At 42.6% G+C, this 12,330-nt stretch overlaps 1 protein-coding gene across 2 annotated transcripts in view; it reads right to left on the bottom strand.

Moving 5' to 3' along the window:
* Positions 1-12,330, bottom strand: part of LOC130356435 (polymeric immunoglobulin receptor-like) — a 51,544-nt gene that overhangs the window by 35,802 nt on the left and 3,412 nt on the right. For both annotated transcript variants that reach the window (XM_056557986.1, XM_056557987.1), the window contains exons 3-5: positions 11,702-12,031; positions 9,427-9,768; positions 8,232-8,558 (exon numbers count right to left, since the gene is read on the bottom strand). In XM_056557986.1, coding sequence (XP_056413961.1) covers positions 8,232-8,558; positions 9,427-9,768; positions 11,702-12,031 — 999 coding nt within the window. The remainder of the gene's footprint in view (positions 1-8,231; positions 8,559-9,426; positions 9,769-11,701; positions 12,032-12,330) is intronic.

The raw sequence follows: 12,330 nt of genomic DNA, 5'->3' as shown, positions 1-12,330 counted from the left end.
CGAAATGGAAAAAAAAATCATTGTGCGACAAAATCGAAAAAAAACGCCATTTTGTAAATTTTGGGGGCTTCCGTTTCTACGCAGTGCATATTTTGGTAAAAATTACACCTTATCATTATTCTGTAGGTCCATATGGTTAAAATGATACCCTACTTATATAGGTTTGATTTTGTCGCACTTCTGGAAAAAATCATAACTACATGCAGGAAAATTTATACGTTTAAAAATGTCATCTTCTGACCCCTATAACTTTTTTATTTTTCCACGTACGGGGCAGTGTGAGGACTCATTTTTTGCGCCGTGATCTGAAGTTTTTATCGGTATGATTTTTGTTTTGATCGGACTTTTTGATCACTTTTTATTCATTTTTTAATGTTATAAAAAGTGACCAAAATACGCTTTTTTGGACTTTGGAATTTTTTTGCGCGTACGCCATTGACCGTACGGCTTAATTAATGATATATTTTTATATTTCGGACATTTACGCACGCCGCGATACCACATATGTTTATATATTTTTTTTTACACTGTTTTATTTTTTTTATGGGAAAAGGGGGGTGATTCAAACTTTTATTAGGGAAGGGGTTAAATGACCTTTATTAACACTTTTTTAAACTTTTTTTTTATGCTGATCACTGGCGTGTATTAACACGCCTGTGATCAGCATTATCGGCGCTTGACTGCTCCTGCCTGGATCTCAGGCACGGAGCAGTCATTCGTCGATCGGACACCGGGGAGGCAGGTAAGGGCCCTCCCGGTGTCCGGTCAGCTGTTCGGGACGCCGCGATTTCACCGCGGCGGTCCCGAACAGCCCGACTGAGCAGCCGGGTCACTTTCAGTTTCACTTTAGAAGCGGCGGTCAGCTTTGACCGCCGCTTCTAAAGGGTTAATACCGCACATCGCCGCGATCTGCGATGTGTGGTATTAGCCGCGGGTCCCAGCCGTTGATTAGCACCGGGACCGACGCGATATGATGCGGGATCGCGGCGCGATTCCGCTTCATATCGCGGGAGCCGGCGCAGGACATAAATATACGTCCTGCGTCATTAACCTGTTCAGGACCCATGACGTATGCATACGTCTTCACACCCTGGGTCTTAAGGACCCATGACGTATGCATACGTCATGGCGTTTTCCGGTCTCTGCCGCTCGCCGGGCAGAGATCGGAACTGGATGCCTGCTGAAATCCTTCAGCAGGCATCCAGGGCAAACGCCGAGGGGGGCCATGTAGGCCCCCCATGTCGGCGATCGCCGCAAATCGCAAGGGAAATCGCCCTTGCGATCTGCGGCGATACCGGGCTGATCGGGTCTCTGGGACCCGACCGCCCGGTAATTTCGCATGATCCCGGCTGTCACAGACAGCCAGGACCATGCTGGAGTATCGGAGCGAGGTGGCAAGCCGGCCACCTCCTCCGATCCCCTGCGATCTGTCGGTTAGTTAACCGACCAATCGCCGGAGGGGGGGCGGTTACTTCCTCCCGTCCTGCCCGGCCCCTGAAAGTCCGGAGAGGACGGGAGGAAGACCGGAGGACGCGGCGGGGGACGGGGGAGTGCTGGGGACCGGCCCCGGTACTTACCTCGTCCCTGAAGACCAGGATCCAGACGATGAAGACGGCGGCGGCGGCGACAGGTGAGTAGATCTTCAGCCGCGGTCGGGCCCTTTACAGCAATGCACGTCTCCGTAAAGCGACATGCATTGCTGTAATAGGACCCTGTAAACTACAACTCCCAGCATGCCCAGACAGCCCTTGGCGTCTGGGCATGCTGGGAGTTGCAGTTTTGCAACATCTGGAGGTCCACAGTTTGGAGACCACTGTGCCCTTCCAGATGTTGCAAAACTACACATCCTCAGCATGCCCTTACTGTCCAGGCATGCTGGGAGTTGTAGTTCTGTAACATCTGGCCCTTCAGATGTTGCAGAACTACAACTCCCAGCATGCCTGGACAGTTTTGGCATACTGGGAGTTGTAGTTTTGCAACATCTGGAAGGGCACAGATTGGGAACCACTGTATCAGTGGTCTGCAAACTGTAGTCCTCCAGATGTTGTAGTTCGGCAACATCTGGCTCTAAAGATGTTGCCGAACTACTACTCCCAGCATGCCTGAGAATGTTTGGGAGTTGTGGTTTTGCAACAGCTGGAGGCACACTGGTTGGGAAACATTGTTTCCTAATTCAGTGTTTCCCAACCCGTGTGCCTCCAGCTGTTGCAAAACCACAACTCCCAAACATTCTCAGGCATGCTGGGAGTAGTAGTTTTGCAACAGCTGGAGCCCCCCCCCCCCCCCCCCCCTGTGAATGTACAGGGTACACTCACATGGGCAGGGGGCTTACAGTGAGTATCAGGCTGCAAGTTTGCGATGCAGCAAATTTTGCGCGGCAGCTCAAACTCGCTGTAATCCCCCGCCCGTGTGACTGTACCCTAAAAACACTACACACCACTACACTAACACAAAATAAAATAAAAAGTAAAAAACACTACATATACACATACCCCTACACAGCCCCCCGCCCCTCCCCAATAAAAATGAAAAACGCCTGGTACGCCACGGTTTCCAAAATGGAGCCTCCAGCTGTTGCAAAACAACAACTCCCAGTATTGCCAGACAGCCGTTGACTGTCCAGGCATGCTGGGAGTTTTGCAACAGCTGGAGGCACCCTGTTTGGGAATCGCTGGCGTAGAATACCCCTATGTCCACCCCTATGCAAATCCCTAATTCAGGCCTCAAATGCGCATGGCGCTCTCACTTTGGAGCCCTGTCGTATTTCAAGGCAACAGTTTAGGGCCACATATGGGGTATCGCCGTACTCGGGAGAAATTGACTAACAAATCTTGGGGGTCTTTTTCTCCTTTCACCCCTTATGAAAAGGTGAAGTTGGGGTCTACACCAGCATGTTAGTGTAAAAAAATAAACTTTTTACACTAACATGCTGGTGTTGCCCTATACTTTTCATTTTGACAAGAGGTAAAAGGGAAAAAAGCGCCACAAAATTTGTAACACAATTTCTCCCGAGTATGGAGATACCCCATATGTGGGCGTAAAGTGTTCTGGGGGTGCACAACAAGGCCCAGAAGGGAGAGTGCGCCATGTACATTTGAGGTGATTTGCACAGGGGTGGCTGATTGTTACAGCGGTTTTGACAAACGCAAAAAAACAAAACCCCACATGTGACCCCATTTCGGAAACTGCACCCCTCACGGAATGTAATGAGAGGTGCAGTGAGAATTTACACCCCACAGGTGTCTGACAGATCTTTGGAACAGTGGGCTGTGCAAATTAAAAATGTTGTACAGCCCACTGTTCCACAGATATGACAGACACCAGTGGGGGGTAAATGCTCATTTTATGCCTTGTTACGTTCCTCAAGGGGTCTAGTTTCCAAAATGGTATGCCATGTGGGGGTTATTTTGCTGTCCTGGCACCATATGGGCTTCCTAAATGCGACATGCCCCCCGAGCAAAATTTGCTCTCAAAAAGCCAAATATGACTCCTTCTCTTCTGAGCATTGTAGTTCGCCCGTAGTGCACTTCAGGTCAACTTATGGGGTACCTCCATAATCAGAAGAGATGTGGTTACAAATTTTGGGGGGTATTTTCTGCTATTAACCCTTGCAAAAATGTGAAATTTGGGGGGAAACACACATTTTAGTGATTTTTTTTTATTTATTTTTTACGTATGCAAAAGTCGTGAAACCCCTGTGGGGTATTAAGGCTCACTTTATTTCTTGTTACGTTCCACAAGGGGTCTAGTTTCCAAAATGGTATGCCATGTGTTTTTTTTTTTTGCTGTCCTGGCACCATAGGGGCTTCCTAAATGCGACATGCCCCCGAGCAAAATTTGCTCTCAAAAAGCCAAATATGACTCCTTCTCTTCTGAGCATTGTAGTTCACCCATAGTACACCTCAGGTCAACTTATGGGGTACCTTCATACTCAGAAGAGATGGGGTTACAATGTTTGGGGGGTATTTTCTGCTATTAACCCTTGCAAAAATGTGAAATTTGGGGGGAAACACACATTTTAGTGAAATTTTATTTTTATTTTTTTACATATGCAAAAGTCGTGAAACCCCTGTGGGGTATTAAGGCTCACTTTATTCCTTGTTACGTACCTCAAGGGGTCTAGTTTCCAAAATGGTATGCCATGTGGGGGATTTTTGCTGTTCTGGCACCATAGGGGCTTCCTAAATGCAACATGCCTCCCAAAAACCATTTCAAAAAAACGTACTCTCCAAAATCCCCTTGTCGCTCCTTCGCTTCTGAGCCCTCTACTGCGCCCACCGAACACTTTACAAAGACATATGAGGTATGTGCTTACTCGAGAGAAATTGGGCTACAAATATAAGTATACATTTTCTCCTTTTTCCCCTTGTAAAAATTCAAAAATTGGGTCTACAAGAACATGCGAGTGTAAAAAATGGAGATTGTGAATTTTCTCCTTCACTTTGCTGTTATTCCTGTGAAACACCTAAAGGGTTAAAACGCGGACTGAATGTCATTTTGAATACTCTGGCGGGTGCAGTTTTTATAATGGGGTCTTTTGTGGGGTATTTCTAATATGAAGACCCTTCAAATCCACTTCAAACCTGAACTGGTCCATGAAAAATTGTGAGTTTGGAAATTTTGTGAAAAATTGGAAAATTGCTGCTGAACTTTGAAGCCCTCTGGTGACTTCCAAAAGTAAAAACACGTAAATTTTATGATGCAAACATAAAATAGACATATTGTATATGTGAATAAAAAAAAAATTATTTGGAATATCCATTTTCCTTACAAGCAGAGAGCTTCAAAGTTAAAAAAATTCAAAATTTTAAAATTTTTCATAAAATGTTGGGATTTTTCACCAAGAAAGGATGCAAGATACCACAAAATTTTACCACTATGTTAAAGTAGAATATGTCACGAAAAAACAATCTCGGAATCAGAATGATAACTAAAAGCATTCCAGAGTTATTAATGTTTAAAGTGACAGTGGTCAGAATTGCAAAAAATGGCCGGGTCCTGAGGTGTAAAATGGCTGGGTCCTTAAAGGGTTAAAGGGGTTATCCAGTGAAAAACTTTTTTTTTCTATATCAACTGGCTCCAGAAAGTTAAACAGATTTGTAAATTACTTCTATTAAAAAATCTTAATCCTTTCAGTACTTATGAGCTTCTGAAGTTAAGGTTGTTCTTTTCTGTCTAAGTGTTCTCTGATGACACGTGTCTCAGGAACCACCCAGTTTAGAAGAGGTTTGCTATGGGGATTTTATTCTAAACTGGGCGGTTCCCGAGACACGTGTCATCAGAGAGCACTTAGACAGAAAAGAACAACTCAACTTCCGAAGCTCATAAGTACTGAAAAGATTAAGATTTTTTAATAGAAGTAATTTACAAATCTGTTTAACTTTCTGGAGCTAGTTGATATATAAAAAAAAGTTATTTCCTGGAATACCCCTTTAAGAAAGCCTTTGAACCATGGGAACTAGGTCAATTGGCAATTAACTGAGTGTTTGAACCGTGGGAACTAGGTTAATGGGGTACTAAATATGGGTATTGGGGTTAATTGAAACCGGATGTAATGTGTAAGGCTGGGTATGAATGAATGAATGAATGGGAGGTTAAGGAACATAATGGGATATTTATCAATATCTGTGCAGAGTAAAGGTTGCGCAGTTGCCGATAGTAACCAATCAGATTGATTCTTTCATTTTTCAAAGGCCTTGATAAAAATGAAAGAAGCAATCTGATTGGTTGCTATGGGCAACTGCACCACTCTTCCTCTACACTGGTTTTAATGAATCTCCCCATAGAGAGAGATTTATCAAAACCTGTCCAGAGGAAAAGTTTCTGAGTTGCCCATAGCAACCAATCAGATTGCTTCCTTCATTTTGCAGAGGCCTTGTGAAAAATGAAAGAAGCAATCTGATTGGTTGCTATGTGCAACTCAGCAGCTTTCCCTGCAAAAGCTGCTGAGATCGCTTCTTTCATTTTTCACAAGGCCTCTGCAAAATTAAAGAAGTGATCTGATTGGTTGCTACGGGCAACTCAGCAGCTTTTCCAGGAAAGTAAAGTTAAACCACATCACTGTAACACTCCATCCCACCCTGGGACTAAAACCACCACACAGTCGCCCATCCACTGTACTGCCAAGACCCTACTCCTTATCTTACAGTTTTACATACCATGAGATGCCCATAGACCACAACAGGCCTATTGGTTTCAATGGGCAAAAATGCACTAGCCCATTAGTTCCCTATACCATTATAGAAGGCAGGGCTCAATATTCCCGAAAATTCGAATATCCGCATTGATTTTCGCATATGCGCATACATTTTCATATATGCGCATAGAAAAAAAAAGCTTCGAATTTCACGAATATATGATGAATATTCATCCATATATTCGTGAAATATCGCGAATTCGAATATAGCCTATGCCGCTCATTACTGATCTCTAGCAGAGATTTTGTAGTGTGAATGCACCCTTAGACTTCTTTCTCAATAAAACTGCAAGAAAAAAATCTAGAAAAGTCTAGATTCAGAGCATTTACGAAAACCACAAATTATTAGGAGACAAATTAACAATGTTATCACTCACTAATAAGCCACATACAATGATCAGCTGTAACTTTGATTGGCTAAGGCTGGGTTCCCATTACATTCCCATACGGGAGTGCATATGGCTGGGGATAGCTAAAAATTTGCGCTCCCATATGCCTTTCTATGCACTCCCGTATGTAATTCATTTCAATGAGCCGACCGCAGTGAAGCGTTTGGTCCGGTCAGCTCATTTTTTGCCCCGTATGTGCTTTTTCCCCGCACCTAAAACCGTGGTCGACAACGGTTTTAGGTCCGGTTGTAAAAGCGCATACAGGGCAAAAATGAGCTGACCGGACTGAACGTTTCACTGCGGTCGGCTCATTGAAATGAATTACATACGGGAGCGCATAGAAAGGCATACGGGAGCGCAAGATTTTAGCTCTCCCCTGCCGTATGCACTCCCGTATGGGGGAAAACGTAATGGGAGCCCAGCCTAACATAGCCTTTCCTCTCAGTCCAGATAGGACCAGGAAGCAGGGATTGGTAGGGATATATTGAGTGTAGAAACAGCAGCTGCAGGATGATCAGTAAAGTATGTAATTCTTTTTATTTCTTGTCAGTCTTTAAAAAAATATCTCTTTATACCCTGCAAACAGTTTCTTTAAAGGAGATCTCTAGTATTAAAAAACTTATCCCCTATCCTTAAGATAAGGGATAAGTTTCAGATTGCAGGGGGGGGGGCGATCACTGGGACCCCCCACGATCTCCCGTACAGGGCCCCGGCAATCCGCGCTAATGGGGCGTGTCGACCACCACACAAAGCGGCAGCCGGCATGCCCCCTCAATACAACTCTATGGGAGTGCCAGAGCGCTGCCTTCGGCAATCTCTGGCTCTGCCTTAACGCTGTATTTAGGGGAGTGTCGGCTGCCGATTCGTGCGGTGGTCAACACACGCTCTCTGGCCAGTCCCATCGGTCGGACCCCCCGCAATCTGAAACTTATCCCCTATCCTTGGGATAGGAGATACGTTTGACAATGCTGGACTACTACTTTAAATGGTTTTCCAGGAAATTACATTGATGGCTTACCCATTCATTAGGAGTACAGTGGCCCATTTACTGCAGTAACCATCAGTGTGGCTGTGCTTGGAGTGCAGCTCAATTGCACTTTAAACCTGTTCATCAAGCTAAATGGCCTATTCTAACTGGCACAATAAAAATCCTATGACAATTGTGGTATAGGTATAATGTATTATGACAAAAATTATTGCTGCTTCTCTGCTCTGCTTATAAATGGGGACTCATAGCTGTATTATGCTTATGGCAGCAGCCAAACCTTGTACTTCTATTCTGCAGTCATATTACCATCCATCTGTCTCTACATTTGGGTAATGTAACACATGTAAGGTAACAGGAAATATAATTGTTGGAACCAACTTCATAGATATTAATTATTGTGTGCTGCTGTAAACATTCAGCTCTACATAGTCACGGGAGACACAAAACGGTATACGATTTTCAATTAAGATTTGCAAAATTGCTTCTTTTTGGATTTTAAATGCATTGTAATCCACAGAGTAGTGAAAGCACACAGTGCTATGAAATGCTTCATTTTTTACATTAAAATACTTGGACATCAGTACTTGCAACCAAATATTCACACCAATTAGTTTTTTCAGTTACTATCAACTTATCCAATATGTCAGTGCATCCTTACCTATAACATGAACCTCCACTGATGATGTTTGCATGTTCTGTCCATCGGTGATGACACACCAGTAGTATCCACTGTCTCCCAATTCTAACTGAGCTAGGCTCATAATATAGGTTCTGTTAGTGTTATTCAGGGAGACTCTGTTCTGAAAACCTTTCTGGATAAATCCATTAGAGTCTATTAAACGTAAGCAGCCAGTTTCATTCCATCGGCACCAATATACCAGGAAAACAGTGTGAAAAGATTTTGGGACCTGGCACTGTGCCACCGCCAGTTCCCCAGGAGATCGGGAGCGTGGCTTTATAATCCGGTATCTTATAGTCTCTGAAGCTGAAAATAAATTATATGGAATGTAAGTAAAAGCATTACATTAGGTAACGGAATTGTCTGTGTTACTTAAAGAAAATGACAATATGCATGGTGCATAAATAACACAATATTGTATCCTTATCTGTTTTATCCTTGCTGTTTCCTGCACAGCTGCTTTGGTCCTTCTTGCTTGCCTTGTTTAACTCCCTGCAAGACACGCTTTGAGCACAACCCTGATGACGTCCCCAGAGTAGCATTCAGCCAATCACTGGGCTGAGCTCTATTCAACATGAAACCATCGAGGTCAGTGATTGCCTGAAGTGTGCACGGTAAGTAAATAAAGGCAGCAGGGAGAAAAGGAGCAGGGTAGCTGGACTCAGCATAAAGAAAACAGGTGAGTGTAACAATTTTGTGCTTTTATCTCTCTTAGGCCCCCTTTACATATGTCCGTCCTCAGTCTTCCTTTCCTTCCCTCCGGCGGTGCAAAAAACGCGCCAGAGGTAAAATGAATCCATAACTAATCCCATTCATTTGATTAGTTTAGATGCCGGATGATTGAACTCACCATTGGATTGGACTTCCCCCATCCAGCGATCACAAACAATGGATGCCAGATGATGCACAGCTGATGCCAACTGCTTCTGGCATCAGTTGGTGCATCAGTAGTGGCAATTTTCACTCAATTTCGACAGAGCCGGATGCCAGATATATGTAAATCTAGCTTTACAGACTGTATTTCTTTTTTTTTTTTTTTACTGGGACATCCCTTCTAATTTACATTGTTACTTTATGTACTGCATTTATGTTTATTGATGTAATATTTAGGACCTATGGTTAGGAGGACATAACACAGCTTTTTAATGCAATATTTAAATCACATGACACTTACGATTTAGAATATGAATGTGAATATCTGTCCAATCTGATCCATCTTCAAATTTTCCAGTGCCGCATCGGTAAAAGCCAAAATCATTCATTTTAATGTTATTGACAAGAATCTTGAAATCACTGGTGTTGTAAACCTCCTGTATCAACACCCTTCCCCAAAAATTTTCATGAACATATCCAGAACTGTTAACCATTGTGTGACAGGATGGAACATCCATTTGATGATGCATTTTGCACCAGTACTTCCATCCAGTACCCTGTTCCTGAATAACTGGACAGTTGATTGTAATTGAACTTTTGAGATTTGCAATAATTACTTCTGAAGAGTAGGGGATTTTGTTCCCTGTAAGAGTGGTACAAATAGGTGTCCATGTTCATTCATTTACTATTATTCTTTAACTGCATGGAATTTAAAAACTTAACTCTATGGGGGAGATGTATCAAAACCTGTGTAGAGGAAGAGCGTGGCAGTTGCCCATAGCAACCAATCAGATCGCTTCTTTTATTTTTTAGAGGTCTTTTTTTTTCTTTTTTTTAATGAGAGAAGAAATCTGATTACAGTGGTCCCTCAACATACGATGGTATTTCGTTCCAAATGACCGATCATTTGTCGAATCCATCGTATGTTGAGGGATCCGTGCAATGTAAAGTATAGGAAGTTATACTCACCTGTCCCCGCTGCTCCGGACAGCGTCCTCACCGCTCCCGATGCTGTCCCAGGGGCTCCCGATGCTGTCCCGCTGCTCCGGTGTCTTCTTCGGGATCCTCTGGCTTCTTCCGCATCTTCTGCAGGATCCGGGCCTCGCTTTCTGGTGACGTTATTACGCTGCTGCGCCGACACGGCGTGCGTAGTGACGTAATGACGACGCCAGAAAGCGAGGCCCGGACCCTGGAGAAGATACAGAAGCTGCTGGAGGATCGCGAAGTGGACCCGGAGCAGTGGGAATAGGTGAGCGAACCTGTCCGGGATGCTTAAACTGCTATCCAACAGCAGCTTAAGCATTTTGCGCTGTCGCATAGCAGTTAATGCGATGGCCCCGACATATAAAAGCATCGTATGTTGATGCTGACATCGACATGCGATGGCCTCTGAGAGGCCATCGTATGTCAATTTTATCATATGTCGGGGCCATCACATGTCGGGGGGTCATTGTAGTTACTTTGTGCAACTGCACCACTCTTCCCCTACACAGGTTTTGATAAATCTCCACTTATAACAATTAATATCAAACCCATAAACTGTATATTCTTAATTCTATTCACATATTTTTTTCTAATATAATTAATATCTTTAATAATATAACAATTAATATTGCTATTTTCTATAAAAAAATTCAAATATTACATACATATATAACACAAATAAGGAAAACAATGTTTCTAGTACTGTTTACCTAATTTATAAAACAAGCATATTTTAAAAGTTATATTATCACAATGTCCAAATTTAGCATAACCTGCTTTTAAATGTAGTTTTATTGATATTTTTTTATTCATTTTTTATTGTTCTTAAATAGGTTGTCATGCAATTTAATATCACATTTCTTTGTTGACTCTTGCAAAACATAATTTTTCTAAAAAAAAATTTTTTTATATTTCCTATATACACTGTAGAGGGACAGGTGAGTGGCGGGTGTGTGAGTGTGGTAGCACACTGTCCTAAGTGGGTAGCAACCCCTAGGTTATTTGATAGATATAAATTGGTCAGTGGGGTTTGCAGATACACATACACAGTCACTTGCAATAATTTTAGGGTTTTACTTGGCAACAATTCCAGATAGGAAAGTAACAGCAAATCTTGCCAAAGAGTCAAGGAGGCACAATACTTGAACAGCTGCAAACCAAATTTTGTTAAAAACACAAATCTTGGGCTTTTCCTTTATCTCAGACCACTCAGCTTAAAAGCATTGTCTTATGATCTTATCCCCTTTATACAGGGAGAATTGTCCCTGAAAATGAAAGGATCAGACGGAGCATGGGCAGCCAGTGCTCCATTCGTTGTCTATGGAGCAGAACTTGGGAATGTTTGGCTTCTTGCATGCACTGCCCAATCCTTTTCTTGCTAAGTACCTTTTTTAATCTGTTCAGGTGAACAGGGGGTGTCCCTGTGGCAGGATCCCCATCAGTCACCTAGTTATCCCCTATTGATGCACAATATTGGGCTTTCTATTGAAAGAGGCGAGCGAGAAAGCTTAATAGAAAATTCTTATTCTGATGAAGAGGAAAACAGTGTTCTATTGCTATATTCAAAATCAGTAAATGAGAATAGGAAATACCTTCAGAAACCGTAACATTAACAGTGTAATAAAAACGGCCATTATTATTTCCAATTCCACACCGGTATATTCCATTGTCCTTTTGCTGTAGATTTGTCATATTTATCTTGAAATGATCTGTATATTTTTGAAGATTAGTCCGGTTGATGTAGTTTTGATTAATATAATTTTTAGTTGATATAATAGTAAAACAATCATCTTTGCTCATTTTGCACCAAAACTTTCGTCCATAGATGTTGGCAGATATGGGATTGTAGTAGCATGATACCATCACAGAACCTCCGAGTGCTCCAGTTACTTTACTCGGTCCAAAAAGATAGCCTGATGCAGCTGTATAAATGAAATCTGTTTAAGACTTAGAAAACATCATTCCTTAATAAAACGCAAAGAAAATGTCCATAGAATGTAAAACAAATGACTGTTGTATCCCATAGCCATACTTTAAATATGATTCATGCTCTACCAAGACCACCTACAACATCAAATATTTTATGATTATTATAGTGTCCACTCTCCTGTTCACCAAGATCCACATGGATCACTAGCTGTACTTTGAATAGAGTTGGCCCCATTCACTGTTGAGCCCCAAAGCAGCTGCCGTGCATACTAAACCATGTACAGTACACAAG

The sequence above is a fragment of the Hyla sarda genome, chromosome 2, assembly GCF_029499605.1.
Source record: "Hyla sarda isolate aHylSar1 chromosome 2, aHylSar1.hap1, whole genome shotgun sequence".
Classification (NCBI taxonomy): Eukaryota; Metazoa; Chordata; class Amphibia; order Anura; family Hylidae; genus Hyla; species Hyla sarda.
This window is presented reverse-complemented; position numbering and strand designations above follow the sequence as displayed.